This window comes from Manacus vitellinus, unplaced genomic scaffold (assembly GCF_001715985.3).
Source record: "Manacus vitellinus isolate BGI_N305 unplaced genomic scaffold, ASM171598v3 scaffold_2_pilon, whole genome shotgun sequence".
NCBI classification, from domain to species: Eukaryota; Metazoa; Chordata; class Aves; order Passeriformes; family Pipridae; genus Manacus; species Manacus vitellinus.
In genome coordinates, this window is record NW_021940208.1 from 7,621,174 (window position 1) to 7,636,515 (window position 15,342).

A 15,342-nucleotide genomic window follows, 5' to 3' on the forward strand; every position below is an offset into this window, starting at 1 on the left:
AGATAAAAGCAATTGGAAAAAAAGAAGTATTTTGGAAAAAACCTCTTCCTGCCCCAAATACATTTCTTCCTGCTGGAAATTTTTGAAGTCCAGTTATTACTGTTTAGCCAGGTTTGTTCACAGGAAAAACAGAGGATGATGGAGCTGAAGAAATTCTCAGCCTGTACAATGCTCATAAGACCCACTTTAGAGTTTGTGGATCCCTTGTGTAGTGAAGCCCATGGAGTCCACTATAGGGAGAAAACAGTAGAGGGAGACACTTAGCAGGCTGCAGAAAGGGTTAAAAGTGGTCAGTTCATCACTCTTCTGTGTGGTGCCTTGGAAGTTTTCACAACACCAGATGTGTGAAAAAAAAAGAAGAAAGCAAGCACAGTGAACACCAGTAGACATCCTGGTGCCCTGGAAGCAGTTAAATTAACACCCAGCAGGGACAAATTTGCAGCTTTGGGAACAAGCTTAAAGTTAGTCTGTTTTCATTCCTGGAGTGAATTTGCAAGTGTATGACAGTGAAGTACAGCCTGGGAAGGAGAAGGCAGCTTTGGATTAAGGATGGATAGCCAGAATTTGCTCCCACCCTCCCTCTTCCCACTCTGTTTTGCACTAAGGCTGTGAAGCTCCCAATACTTTTGCTAATCCCTCTGTTTTCCCATGTCTTTTACCAGTTCCAGTAGGAAAAAAAAGTAATTCTTTTTTTCCCCCCATTCTAGCTGAAACCAGACAAGACTGGAGTCACCCCAGCAAAACTTGCTTTTGCTAGGATTGCAGTTAACAATCCTTCGGAGAAATCTAGTTCTGCAATGGATAAAGTTGGATGCTTTTCTAACCAGAACCAAAGCACTAAATCCTTTAGTCATTCATCACGCAGTTGGAGCCAGGCTATGGCCCGGCTTGCAACCACTGCAAATTATAGAAAAGACTGGAAAAAGAAAAGTCTCTGAGAGTACATCTAACTCATCTTCAGAGAATTACAGAAAGCCCTCAAAGTCCCTGTCCCTCTTACAAGTTACACAACAAATTGTTTCCACAAAAATACCATCGTTCCTCATTTTCACACCTTAGTCTTGGCAAGTATTTTGGCATCAGTCAATCACGGGGAACTTTTCAACCAAGGTGGACTGCACAGCTTCTTACGAAGACCTGAAAGGACTATTCAATCTCCATCATTCTTCCTCATGTATATCTTTGGCAAGGCAGGAAGAAGCGTCAAATCTTGAAACAGGCTTCCCAGATAGGTGGTGGATGCCCCAAGCCTGTCATGTTTAGGAGCTGTTTGAACCTGCTTTAACTTTTGCTCAGCCCTGAACTGGTCAGGCAGCTGGACTACATAACCATTGTAGGTCCCTGCCAACTAAACTATTCTATTTATGCTATTCTGTTCTGTTTTGTTCTATTCTATTCTACTCGTGGTGGTTATTCAATGGCTACACTTGCATCTGTAGATGGTAGAGAAATTCTAGGGTCCCCTGAAGTTGAAGAAAATCAGAGAACTTCTTGTATTAGTTGTTTTCCAGTGGGGCAAATATGCTGCTTATTCTGTCTCCCTGACTGATGGAGACTGGCAGCCTGAAATATGTAGTGCGTCCTTTCAACCAGTAATTTGAAGGGCTCAGGGCTGCATTTCCTGCCCTGTCCTGAAGACTTCCTGCAGACGCTTTGGGAACTAACTACTGGAGACAAAGCCCTTAGGCCCCTTCACTTATTCCTGGCATAGGATACAGAAATAATTAGTTTTTAAGTGTTACCAGTCTTCTACTCTCCCCTTTGAGAAGATTGCAGGTGTTTGTCCCCTGTGCATCAGTAGCTCCTATTCTGCCCCATTTTCTCCCAAACTATTTCCCACCCTTAGATCTCGTCTCCTCCTCTGTCTGCACCCAGACTTACTCTCAGATTTCTCCTCTGAAGCTCCCAATCCTTCCCCCTGCTTCCCTCTCATCTAAACTCAATTTGAACTCTGTACTACTGCCTTCCAGGCTTCTTCCTACCCTCAGACCCTCACTCTTCCTGTGCTTTACTCCTTCACAACCTTCTTTCACAGTCTTGGTCCACCCCATCACAATTGCCCTTCTCTAGTTCCAGTCTCACCTGGCTGTTTCTTTCTCTTGAACTAATCTTTCCACTCCCTGACTCTCCCTATCCTGTCCTTCCACACACAGACTCCCTCTTGCATCCAGCTGTTCACCTTCCACTCCTTCTCCAGCCACCCTGGTAGCTGAGGTTCCCCAGCATCTGTCACATGAGTTAACAACTCGCTGTCACTGGCAGAAGCAATCCCATCTCTGCTTCTGGCCTCCAGCTATGTGCTCCCACCACTTCCCTTGTGCCAGTGTTGGCTTTGCCTGACCCCACAAGCTGAAGAAAGTCACTAGAAGAGGAGAAAACCTACGCAGAGAGAAAAAGGATAGTTTTCTGCTAGTTTTGTGAGAGCTCAGACAAGCGCCAGAGCTGGTGCTAGAGGAAGGAGTGGAGACAGGGCTGGGTTGAGGGGGGACTTCTTGTCCCTTTCTGAAGCTTCCAGCCTCTACATCAGCTCTTCCATCCCACGAAACCTCACCTAAGAGCATCCAGAGCCCTTGCTCTCCCCTTCTTTCACCATATCGCCATGCAATTCAATGCTCTGTAGTTTCAGTCTGCACATGTCTTTCAGGCAGAGCAGCACAGCTCATGGGTGCTGAGTCTCCTTCAGAGAGGTTATCCCTCACATTTGTGTCTCACTCAGGTACTCTGAGCTGCACCTTCCTTACTGGTTACACAGAAAGCTTAGGGGGTTAACATTAAATACATATATCTGGTATGATAGAGAGGGATAAATATCCCTTCTTTTACTCAATTCATTTTTACCAATTCACTGGGTCTGTTTCAACTCCAGACTCTGTCAGAGGATTTCTCTGCAGTGATAAACCCTTATCCAACAACTCCAATGATTGTAATAGCTTTGAATGACATCTTCCTCCTCTCTTTCCCCAAATACACAAGAATATATAAAATATACAGTAACATTTCCTTCGTCTTAAGGTTTGGCTGGCTTTCTTATTTAGATTATAAATTCTTCAGGGCAAAAACTGTCTTTTACACTGTGTGTACATTACCAGAAACAGGTACGCAGCAAATGAAGCAGGCAGATGGTTCTGGAATAGTTCTGTTGGAGCATCTGGCTGATTTTCTGGATCAGCATCACATTCAAATGGTAAATTCACCCGTGAAAATTCACATTAAGGGAATATTACTAGGTCTGTTCTGTCTTAACAACAGTCATCTGTGGCCTGGGGCAGGTCTCCACCATAAAAACACCAGCAGTAAAGGTGGCTGAGTGGAGGAATAAATATTTGCCATTAAAATATTCCTTCGTTTTGAACCCCTAGAGAGACAAATTACTCTGAGTGAGCACTCTTGAGCACTTTTGGGAATTAAAATAATAGGAAAACTCCAGGGAGAGAAATAGTAGCTGGGGCTTGTTAAAATTTTTTTTGTTCCTTGACTTCTTGAGGTATTCATAAATTGCCTACAAACAAGTAAAAACTTACAGGAAAAGGTTTTTCACCATGCCAGCTCCAAATGGCTGTGGAATTATATTGTTTTTTCCAGGCTGCCTTTCCAAAATCCCTGCAGGAAGTTGTCTCAGGGCTTGACTCTGGCCTCAAATGCTCAAGTAGCAATAGCAGGAATCCTCACTTCAACCAGGTAAGAAACCCTTGCAGATACCATAGCTTTATAGACAAGTTCACAGGTCAAGATAGACTAACTTTCCTATTAGCAGAGAACCAGACCTGAAACATCCCTGGCCTCTTTCTTTCTGGTCAGCATGAAATCTTCACAGTTCCTTATCCCATTCTTCCCTGCTAGACTTTCTTTCCTGTTAATCTAATAAGCACAAAGTCATGTCCTGTTTTTGATTATGATTCCTTAATTTACCCTACTACCTCAAGCCTGTAAACTGTACTCTTAGCCACCAGCACTGTGGAACTATTCACTTGCCATTTTCTCCTTGGAGGCATCATCATCTTCTCCTGTGCACACACCTTGTCCCTCTGCTTTCCTTCCCCAGCCCCTGTCTTCCAGATGGCCGTGGAGTAAAACCAGAGGAGTGAAGCAGGTAACAACCTTACTGTACCTCCTGTCTGCAACAGCATCTTTTTCCCTCACAGCCAAGACAGCTGACTTGGTCATGAAGGGCCTCTTGGATCACTGCTGTCCTCAAATCAACATTTCTAGACCTGCAGGTAGATAGAAGTTCATATCTATCAAATTCCTTCCATAAAACCCATTTTATCTTTGTTCTTAAAAAAGCCAGCTCAACGCTGTTCCTTTGAAAACGGGTGACATTTTTAATCTGAGTTTATGCAGTTCTTCATAGGACAATATTTTGCCCTATCAGTGGATCTCCCAGGCACTTTCACAATGTTAATAAATAATAAATAAGACTTCAAGTGTGCTGACATTAGCAAATAACTCATACAGGCAAGCGCAATGATGGTTTTCTTTGGTACCTTAATGAAAGTACCTTCAAAAAGCGGTTCAAAAGAGACCTCAGGAACTTTGTCATCTACTGTCCAAATCCCCTAACTCAGAAGCATTTGACCATGGCTAACAATCTACTATTCTTCCAGTGTAAATGCTTTACGCAAAGAGTTCAACAAACCTTATGGAACTGGGAAGGTCCCTGAAATTTTGAGTTACAATGTCCTCAGGGACTGACTGTCCACAGTGTGACTGTCTAGGCATTTTGTTCAGCAAACTGAGCATGAATGATGTAAAGCACTATCAAGATAACTGTATGTCAGGACAACACAGGAACTTATGACATTTTCTTTCTAGTTTCATGTTCATAAATCAGCTGTGACCCTGCAACAGATGGTGGTATTGGGACATACTGAAGTTTTTATACAGATTATTTAATTCAGAAGTCTTTGCACGAGGGAATGTGACCAAAATGGAGCTATCAATAAAAGCTGTCATCCAAATATTATTGTTATAGAGAGCATTGAAAGAAGGTCACATTGTTTTTTTCTTACACCATGGAACAGTTTCTATTATTACAGATTCCAACAGCCTGGAATTGTTGTTATTTACAATCTCAGTTAAATTCAAGTCCTGGTTTGTACCAATTACCATAAGCCATTCTAAGTTTTCTCTCTTCCTTTCACAAATATTTGCAAAATAATTCCTTCACACTTGAAAACAGAGAGATTGCTTCACCAAAATGTGTTCTTCTTTTCTTCTGTAATGGTAAATACAAAGGTCTAGGAAAATACTGTTTTGATGTGAATCATTTGAAGAAGCCACATTTTCTTTGAGAAATTGCAGGGGCTAAATTAGAGATGTAAATTACTGATCAGGAGTGAATGGTAACAAGAGTCTCTATATATCTGCACTTTCAAAAAAGGCACTAGCTCTTTTGCTCTGGTGCTTCTTCCTCTCATAGCACTCTAACTATCTGACAGTTCAACATATACTTTTTATTGAATCCATATGCTGTTCATGCTTTAAAACAAAAAGGTAAAAGGTCATATCCTACTGCTTACTCTGCTACTGGTAAGTCCAATTACACTGTCCTGAAATGAAATTTCCCTGGCTTTACATTGGAGAAAATGAGAGGAGAATCTGTTTCAGCACCTGTACAGAGCTGCCAGGTTAGTTGAAATACCATCTCTATCACCTGGAGGTATTTAAGAGTGATGAATACATATCAGTTAAGCTCTGAGCATTGGAAAGGCTGGTGTAAAGGAATGGTCTGCAAGGGGGGGTCAGCACTTGGAGCTCCTCTGTGGTGGCATATCCTGTGGTGCAGTGCTGCCCTGTGGCTTTTCTCCAGCCAGATGCAGCCATGCTGTGTCCCTGGGGCATGGACCACTTGGATGGCCATTGGCAAAATAGAAAGCCTTCCTGGAGAGAGCATGAGGCAAGAGGCATGTATGGGGAATACATGCTTGGAGCTGGTACCAGAGAAGGGACTGCTTAGTATTCAGTAAGAAGGAAGACTGGTTGGATTTAAAAGGAGCCTGTTGAGACCTGGTGAAGAAAATTATCTAAGGCATGCTCCAATTAGGGCAAGTAATGGAAACACCACCCACCCACATCACCCCCCAAACTGCAACTAATCACAATTCCCAGGTTATTGAAAATGAAAATAGAGAAGTGAAAAAGAAGAAGATGACTATATGCTCAAAGCATTCTAAAGGAACAGGGACTAACAAGGACCTCAGCTTTGCACAAGCAAACACTGTTGTCGTTTGTAACTACATAGATGCTTCCAAAGCCTTAAAAATAGGGACTACCGGTTGTTCATGTAAAGTGGGGGGTGAAGCTCTCACGATCCCTCATGTTATCCCTGTCTCCAAAGCCAAGACTAAATAGGACACGCCCACACGTAGCAGATGGAGTGGCCTTGTTCCGTTAGGGTTCCTGTTCTCATGAGCTCAGCCTTCTATTCTCCCTTCCCTTGAGCAAATGAAGTTGAATAAAAACATTGGAGAAAAATTCAGCTCTTTTTCTTTTTTTTTTTTTGACTTCTTCACAAAAAACTAATGGATCTTATTGAACAAGTCTTATGTATTATCAAAAGCTTTCAAAAATGTGTGCGGAATTTCTTAGACTAGTTAAAAACATTGAATTTTTCATTCAAAAACCTTAAGTCTTACTTTGAAGCATCCTTCACTGACTGGACTAAATTTCCTCATAAGGGGAAAGCTAGACTTCAAACTTCTACCCAAGCCCAGTTACAGATTTTCAGCTCAGGGTCTGTATAAGTATTGCAAACCTGATTATTCCTGTGTAGAATTTGGAGCTTCTAATTATTCCCTAAACAAAGACAGTGTTGAATTTCTATGAGATTTTTCATGACTATGTGCATATTGCATTCTAATAGACAATGCAAAGGAATCTTTCCCATAACAAAGGAGAATAAAAGAGAGAGGCAAAAAACCCCTTCATTCAGATCAATCTTCCAGGAAACCAAGATGGTTTCCATCATTTTTATGACTTTTCCCTAGAGGCAAAAGACATCTAATTAGCAAATCCCACTGTAAGTTTCTTTCAATTTGACACAAAGGGAATATGACAAGCAGAGAGATTATAAGCCTTACATTTCCAGTTAGCCAGCTTGGACTGATAAAGCCAAGTTCAAATGGGTTTTGGGGATCTTAAAGCTTGGGGAGTAAAAACCCAGAGGATGAGCTGGTTCTCTAAAAATGTGAACTTATAGAGTTTTAGTCAGTGATATCTGATGGCAATGTCACAGTAGCCCTTTATGAACATACACTCACATTACCAGCTACAAAGCATGCCAGCAAGTTCTGAGATGGTCCTTACAGCGCACAACTACAATGATCTCACCTAAATCTTCGTTCGCGAAGCCTAGCCATGATGATGATGACAGTGATCTGAGGAGGAGCTGAATCATACCAAGAAGAATCAAACCTTGATTCCTCATGAAGAAATAGACCATCAGTAAAATAAATATTAATCATGAAGTTAATTAGTAAATGCTGGTAATTAATCGTGCAGTACTGTTAATGATGTGTAGGAATCCTCAGAAGGGGCAGATGATCCTTCAGGAAAGCAGACCGTGCAGCCTAAATGAGTTGATGTCCCCATTGCTAAAATCAGCAGCAGTCAACCCACAAGGTTGCTTTGACCTTTGTTATCTTTATTGGAAGATAATACTAGAGATGCCTCCTCTGCCTCTGATTTAATATTCAGACTTATGGGAGAAGCGGGCCCTGACCAAGGGGTTGGTGGACTCTTGCAGATGTGCAGGCAGGCACTAAAGGAGTCCACAGAACTCATAAATACTGCAGGTAAACAGTTATGGTCAAACTTTTCAAAAACTCTGTAATTTACAGACCAATTGTATTTCTAAATTTTGTTCCAGCAGCTACAAAATACTCTGCTGAGAGAGACCTAATTGATTTTCTGAACTTCATCAGCACTTTGGAAAAACTGCTAAAGATCTCTAAAAAAAAAATCCAGTTATCTCTCTAGAGCATAGAAAAAACAGTGTTCTTGCTGCAAAGGCCCTGTAATGTGTGTCTACAAAGCTTTCAAGCTTCTCAGATGTGCTGTGGGTCAGGTAGCCACATCCTGCAGACAAAACTGTGTAAAGTGGTCAGATGACAAGAAACTTCAGAAAATTAGTTTGCAGAAGTCTGTGATGACAGGCAAAACTCCTTCCTTGATGTAATATCTAAAGTTTGGCACTCAGCAAAGTTCACTTAGGACAAGTTTCCTAAGCCAAAAGATCTCATGGCTGCACAGGTGAGAGGTTTTTCAACACTCATGGTAAATCTTGCAAGTACTACCAGGGCCAAGGTGCCAAGTCCCATCTAGTTGGCTGGCCTTCCTGAGCAGCAGCCCAAGAGGACACAGAGCAAGGAGCTAACATTGCCTCAAGCAGAGTTGCTCTCAATGTTTTTATTTCTTTCCAGAATGTGACCTTGCAATTTTTTTTCAGAAAACAGTAGTGTTTGCAGAAGTCCTGCCTGTCTCCCCTGTGCTGACAGATTGCTGGAAGGTTCATCATGGCTGAATGAAGAAACTGTTAAAATTCATCTACCCACCAGTCCATTAAGAGAATGGGGAAATGCACCTAAGAAGAGAGCACACAGTAGCCCAAGAAGAACAGCCAGCTCCCACAAACCAGCAAAACTGTGCTTGCATCCTGCCAACACTCATTCTCCAGCATCTTTCAACAAAGCAACTTCTCAAACCTAGCTGTAGGTTTCACCTGGTACCTCTTGCTAAGGGATTTTCTGTTGGAGAAAATCATGGTTATTTGGTCAGGAAATTTAAAAGAATTAAAAGTAGAAAGGTGTGCAGGCATACAACTATATTTACTCTTTTTAAAACAGGCTGTTCACCCAAAGAGTTTGGTGAAGAAACTCCAGTCCTGAATGATTAATTCAGTGTTACTTCTCTCGGACTCCATGGAAAACATAGGCTTTCATTTTTCAGTAGTTTCTTATAGCTGTTTTTACATCCACAGATGATCTCCACACCTATATTCTGATTTCATATCTTCAAATGTGTTGAGCCAAAGTCCCACTGAAACTACTCAGAGTTGCTTAAATGTCCCAAGGTCAAATATGTTTTACTTGTTTTGCAGCTGGTTTCTAGATTCTGGAGTACAGTGAGATTGCACATTCTAATTTTGATTGGCAGGTCTGAAGCTTGGGATCTGAGACTTCGGTGTACAGGGACTTGGCATAGCATAACTAAGCTATAAAAGCAGATTTTGTCAGATCACTGTCTTATGATAACACAGTGGGAGATGGCCACGTGGTACATAATTGTAGACATTTCTGTGGCAACCTTCTCCTTCATATCTAAACGTGTATTTTGTCCACAGAATATTCCCAGAACTGTGATGGGCATTTATAAAGCTCACAGATAAGTCTGATTTTCTTTGCTAAACAGATAGCAAATGTGAAAACAATATTTTTTGTCATATCAGTCAAAATATATCTAAAAACAGAATTTCCTGACCCTGCCTCCCTGAGAAAAATGATGATATAAAAATTAACATTGTAAAATACATTATCTAAGATAACATGGGAATTCATTAAAATTTTGACTTTCAAAAGAGCCTAAATTTTTGTAAGCTAGAAAACTTAGATAGGAGTCCAAAATAATCTGCCCTACTATCTCACCTTTCTGACAGGTATCTACATAATATATAGCACTGACACATTCATTCCATTGCACTAAGCATGTGTTTCTTGAAATTTTTCTAAACATGCATTCATGATACACCTAAATAGGTGCTAAACGTGCCATCACCAGCTGGGTAGAAGTGTGTGCTGAGAGGGTCATTAACATCTCTTGGAGGAATGAGGCCAGGCTGGGAAAGCCTTTTACTAGTTGGACCAGAATGATTCTGTAACAAATATGGAGAAATTTGCCGTTTACCTTACCTGTCTATGCTGCTGAGAGACTGGATACTGCAAACCTGAGATTTGCTGGCTTTGCTGCATTTTCTGAAGCATCATTTTTTGCTGCATTGCTAGGGTTACATTAGGCGGCCTCTGAAGAGACTGGTTTGGGAGAGGTTGAGCAGGTTGTGACTGTGGCTGTTGTTGCTGCTGCTGTTGCTGTGGCTGTTGCATGGAAGTTGAACCCTGTGCCTGCTGGGTGTAGTGCAGAAGGGCAGGCTTGTTTTGGGAACCCAAAACTGAAGGCATCTGCTGGTTTGTTTGCTCTGAGTTAAAGTGAAACAAAGGCTTTGTGTTGCCATGATGTTGCTCTAGAGGTGGCTGAGAGCTGTTAATAAAGTTCCTGTTGAGGTCCTGAGGCTTTTGTTGCATGATTATATCCATTGGATTGCTCTGGGGAGTGGTTGCTTTATAAACATAGCTGTTCATCCCTTTTGACTGGTTTCCATTCACTGGTACCCCAAGCATTGCTGAGCTTTGTGGGCTGAACTGCTGCTGGCGAAAAGAAGGACTGGGGATTTTCTCTTGCACAAAGGGTCCAGGGGAAGGTCCTGATGGAGACAGCGTGGACCAGTTGGCTGTCTGGTTCTGCTGCTGCTGTTGCTGCTGAATCAAGGCATGCTGCTGCCGGTTGGCTGCGATCTGTTTGAGCTGCTGTGCATGAGACACCTCTTGCCAGTTGGGCAATGGCCGACTGGACGCAGAAGAAACCTGTGATACCTGTGTTTGATTCTGAGGCACCGAGGGGATGGGTGAAGAGGTGGACATGGCAGTGGTGGCCATAGTGAAGGCTGAACCTGTAGAAGAAGGCCTCATCTGTGGGGAGCCCACAGGAGCCTGATTCATGCCTGGTGCATATTCACTTTTTATCACCATCTTATCCATCTGCAGAGATCTCACAGGGCCCCTCTGGCTCTGCTGCCCAAGGTCAATGTTGAATGGCTCGTCTTGTTTTATCGTGGCATTTATCATATTCTCTAGCTCAAGATCACTCATTGGTGGCACTGATATGTTAGTCAATTCATTAAACAGTTCCTGAAGCTCAAGATCCATCATTTGGTCCCAGGAGTCTTCCCCATATCTGTTAGGGAACATGTTCTCATGGGATGTCTGGCCGTCTAAGTGTTTGCTGCAGGACATTGTTTCTCCTGGTTCTTTCTTTACCTCTTTCAAAGTCATATTAAACATGCCATTCCCACTAGCATGTGTATTGTTTGCTAGGCTGCTGGCTTTTCTTTGTGATCCTTGCCCCACAGTCATAGTTCCTGACATTGACTGGCTTTGGCAATTGTTAGCATGTTGTCCACCTTGTCCCACTGCAATATTGTCACCCACTCTTATCCTCTTAATGTCAAGGAAAGAGCTCTCTGAAACACCATTGGGCCTCTTGTTGTTGACAGGTGACAGATTAACCACCAACTTTCTCTTCAAGGAGCCTTGGAGCTGAAAGAAGCAGAGACAAAAAGAATAATCATTAGATAACACTGAAGAAACAATCCATAGTCCAGTTGCTTGAAAGGCAACAGGCAAGTAAGTATTGCTTAGCTCATAAAGCTTCTCCTGGCTTTTTCAGTCAATGAAACTGCAGAACTGTAGGAAAATATGCTCTAAGCGATGAATCTCCCTGCCATCACCACCCCTGCCACCAGCATCTTTCAAGCACTGCTGCCTCTTGTTGATCACAGACCCTCTTCCCCTCCCCATGATGGATTATTTCACAGAGATGTATATTAATACATTAAGCCCTAATTATTTTTTGTTCTGAAACATCTGCCATAAAACACACATAACACTGCTCTGACACCTGTAACTCTATTTCCTTTTTCTTGGATATTTACAGCAATACTTTAATTTGCTCACTAGCCCTGTGGACCTACCGAAGGAAAAGAAGTTCATGGCTCTGTCTACCTGATTTACTCTCATCTGCTGTGGTTGTATACACAAATTCCCACTCCACACACAGAAAGCAGAGATGTCAATCCCATGAGCTGAAAAGTTTGGACTTGGTGCATATGTCCTCTAATAAGATGCTGATGCCCTCAAGAAGAGTTGAACATCATTCATAAAAGAACAGATTACTTTAAAAAGGGCAGCTGTCCTATATTTAGCTCTCCACTTTTGATTGTAGAGGTCTTTTCTAACCTTAATGGTTCTATGATTCTATGACCAAAGGGGTCACACGTGTGAGCAGCAGACACACACACACTCACACACACACAGTTGTGCGCCGCAGCCCTCGCTCAGTGCACGGTGTCACTGTTCCAGCCGTTAGCAGTGCCAGGAAACTAAGCAGTGAAACATGGTTCATCTTCTGCCTTTCTGCACCTGGGTAGAAGTGCAATGACCCAGGAGACATCAGACAATGCCATCTGACAAATACCTGTGTGTGCCAGTGAGAAAATGGTGCCTGTACAAACTGTGATACCTTGGGAGGCTGTGATGGGCAGAGACAACTCAGAACTCTAATTTTCCAGTTAAGTCAGGGAGGATGATTTATGAGATCTCCCAGTCACATTATTTGCATCATACTGTTTCATGTACAGAAGTCCATGGGTACATAATACTCCGTTGTGGCCTCTATGCCCCTCAGATCCAGGCTTATCTATAGGTAAAAGCTCTTCCCAGATAACTCCAGATGTGAACAGTTTTATTCTGATGCAAATACCAATGAGTTGCTTGAAAAGAGGTCAATTGAGAAATACGTATTTCCTCCATACCCACCTATCCTTCCATTGCATCAGAAGGTCACTGAATTTAGCCCTTAAAATAAAGTTTGTAATTTCTCTCTTTGACATTGAAAATTTCATCTCATATCTCAAGTTAAGTTTCCGGAATAGCTTTTGAATCACAGATTCACATTTTCATTTTGTAAGGACAGACATGTTGGTGTCTATTTGTACAGACCGTGTGCCTTCAAGAGTAACTAATTGTCACTAGGTGTCCCTCAGGGGGGAGAGGTTTGTGTGGTCATTGCAAAAGGCACAGGCTGTCTTTGGTTAGCATGTCTTTCTGACACATGAGTCACTGTACTTTCCTTTGGAAAAAAAAAAAGGTCAGCTGCACTTCCTTTTACCATCATCTTTGCTGTCGGTGTGTTTATTAGAAATCATTCTTGTGCCCCCAAATTCATCTTCCTGGGAAATGGGGAAGTTCCCAGGTCATCAGAATACATGACTTGGCAGCACATTTTGCTTTCAGATTTGTTGCTGACAGAAAGACTGAACAGATAATGAAAAATATATTCTCTGCATATGTATACACTTTATGTGGTTAATATGACTTTCTGAGATAATACCAGTTTGCTTGACATTTTGAAGCAGAGGGAGCTGTTTAAAAAGTCTCTACATTTTCAGGGCACCTGCACCAGGCTTTCTCATACATGTAAAAATGCAGATGTTACATTGGGCTTTGAATAGCAGCTGCTTTTCTCCTGCATTTGAAGTAGCTTCTAGCAGATAGCAGGGTGACCTGGGTGAGCAGATAGGGCTGAGCTGGGAAGTGGTTTGCCACCCACAAGTCAGCATCAGAGCCAGGCAGAGCTCCATGGTCCCCAGACACATCCCTTAACCAAACACTCCCTCCCTCGACATGGGCTGGAGGACTCCCGGTTTCATGACATCTGCTCTGCTGAAGTGCCTCCCAAAAGGGGCACTGTGTATTTCTAAAGAAGAAATCACAAGTGCTAACTTATCACGTCTCCTCAAAACCTTGAACGTAGCCCAACAGATGTTCTCACATTAAAGCAAAAATAAGAGTGAGCAAGGCTGCAAGGTGCAAGGGAGTCTCAGGGGACTTCATTGATGCTGCTAAAAAGGTCCTGATTTCACATCCCCCATGAGTTCAGGATATGGAGAGCAAGGGCATGGGAAGGATGTGAGCAGCCCACAGGGATGAAGCCTCCTCTGCCTCCTTGCAGTGAGCTGTTGCCAATTATATATCGAGGGGTTTGCAGGGGACTGGTCTGTGTTTGTTCAGTGAGACAAGCAGTGTCCATCACAAGCCTCTCCGTCTCACTACTTCATTTGAACTCTGCCTTCGAAGGGACACTGCTGCCCCAGCATTACATGTACTTTGTTTTGTTTTTTTCCAGAAGGGAGCGGACCATGGTTCCATCACTCAAATCTTTGCAGTTTTCTAACAATCACACTTTTTAACTACCAACTGGAAATCACTACTCAAGCCCCTTTTCCCCAAGCAAACCACAGACTCTTCAGGAGGACAAAAAAAAAAGAGAACTTGCCAGATTTCAGGCTCCATCTCTTCCAATTTGCAAGCCAGGATTGATTTGGGTCAGTAAATGTAAAGCAAAAGTTCCCATAACACACACAGAGACACATTCCTCCGATCAAACAGGCTTGCGATTACACATCTCAAACTGCTTAAACTGCATAATACTGAAAGGCTCTGTGATGGGAAACAAGTGACATGACAGTAAGTAGGAGAGGACAAAGCCCTCCATACCCAGCTCCATCCCACAGGTCGTTGTGTAGCACTGGATGAACCATCACAGAGTACAGGCATTTCCTGGCAGCCTGTGTTATTGTGAGACCTTTTGCTGAGCAGGCTCTGGTGAGTCAGTGTGTGTTCACACACTTACAGCGAGGCAGTGCTGGATGATTGATCTTCTGAAGTTAAAACTGCACAGGCTGAGCCTCTGGAGATCATGTCTGTGAGACAGCCCAGCACTGTTAGTGGCCAAATGGCTTGGGGATGTTAACAGCAGAGGGCAAAACTCTAGAGATGACTTGGTCTAAATGAGCCAGTATGACACCACATCCTGTGCAGAGGGACGTATATAATATTTATAAGTTTTATATTTATAACTTATTCTGAGTCTTAAAGGGATTTAAGAGAGGCAGCTTCTTCTCTAATGCTCCTTGACACCAGGCCAAATCAGCAGGAGATCTACCGAGCTAATACCGAGGGTGCATCAAATCCTGGTAACAAATAATTCCTCTTTTGTGAAAAAAAAAAAAAAAATTGTTTCACCTTTCTTTTGGTTGAAATTTTTTACTAAATGTAAAACTAGAGGATTTTGCTGAAAATTGATTATTTTTTTCTGTCTTAAATTTTTTTCAAAAAATGGAAACAAATGATTTTTTGATTTAAAAGCACAAATTGTCAATGAAAAATTTTAGAGATTGTTTTGTACAAAATATACATATTTAACAATATTTTTATCACATATTTGATACAATTCTGACATTACTCATGTGAATTCACCTTGCATTCCTTTCCACAGGGTCTGTTCGATATGGCTAAGAAAAGAATTGTCTGTGTCAGCAGGAAATTGCACAGTCTATCTGGTTTCACTTTCAATGAAAGTCTTATTTTTTTGCGCACTCTATACAGCTTCTGCAATTGGACTTCCTTTAGAATTTTCTTTTTATCTTATTTAACATTGTGTAGAAGCACAGTG

General features: G+C 42.1%; 1 protein-coding gene across 1 annotated transcript in view; it reads right to left on the reverse strand.

The window, feature by feature from the left end:
* Positions 1 to 13,002, reverse strand: part of MAML2 (mastermind like transcriptional coactivator 2) — a 66,153-nt gene extending 53,151 nt beyond the window's left edge. The window contains exons 1-2 of the mRNA XM_018070922.2: positions 12,997 to 13,002; positions 9,906 to 11,366 (exon numbers count right to left, since the gene is read on the reverse strand). Of these exons, the coding sequence (XP_017926411.1) occupies positions 9,906 to 11,366; positions 12,997 to 13,002 (1,467 nt within the window). The remainder of the gene's footprint in view (positions 1 to 9,905; positions 11,367 to 12,996) is intronic.
* Positions 13,003 to 15,342: the final 2,340 nt, after the last annotated feature.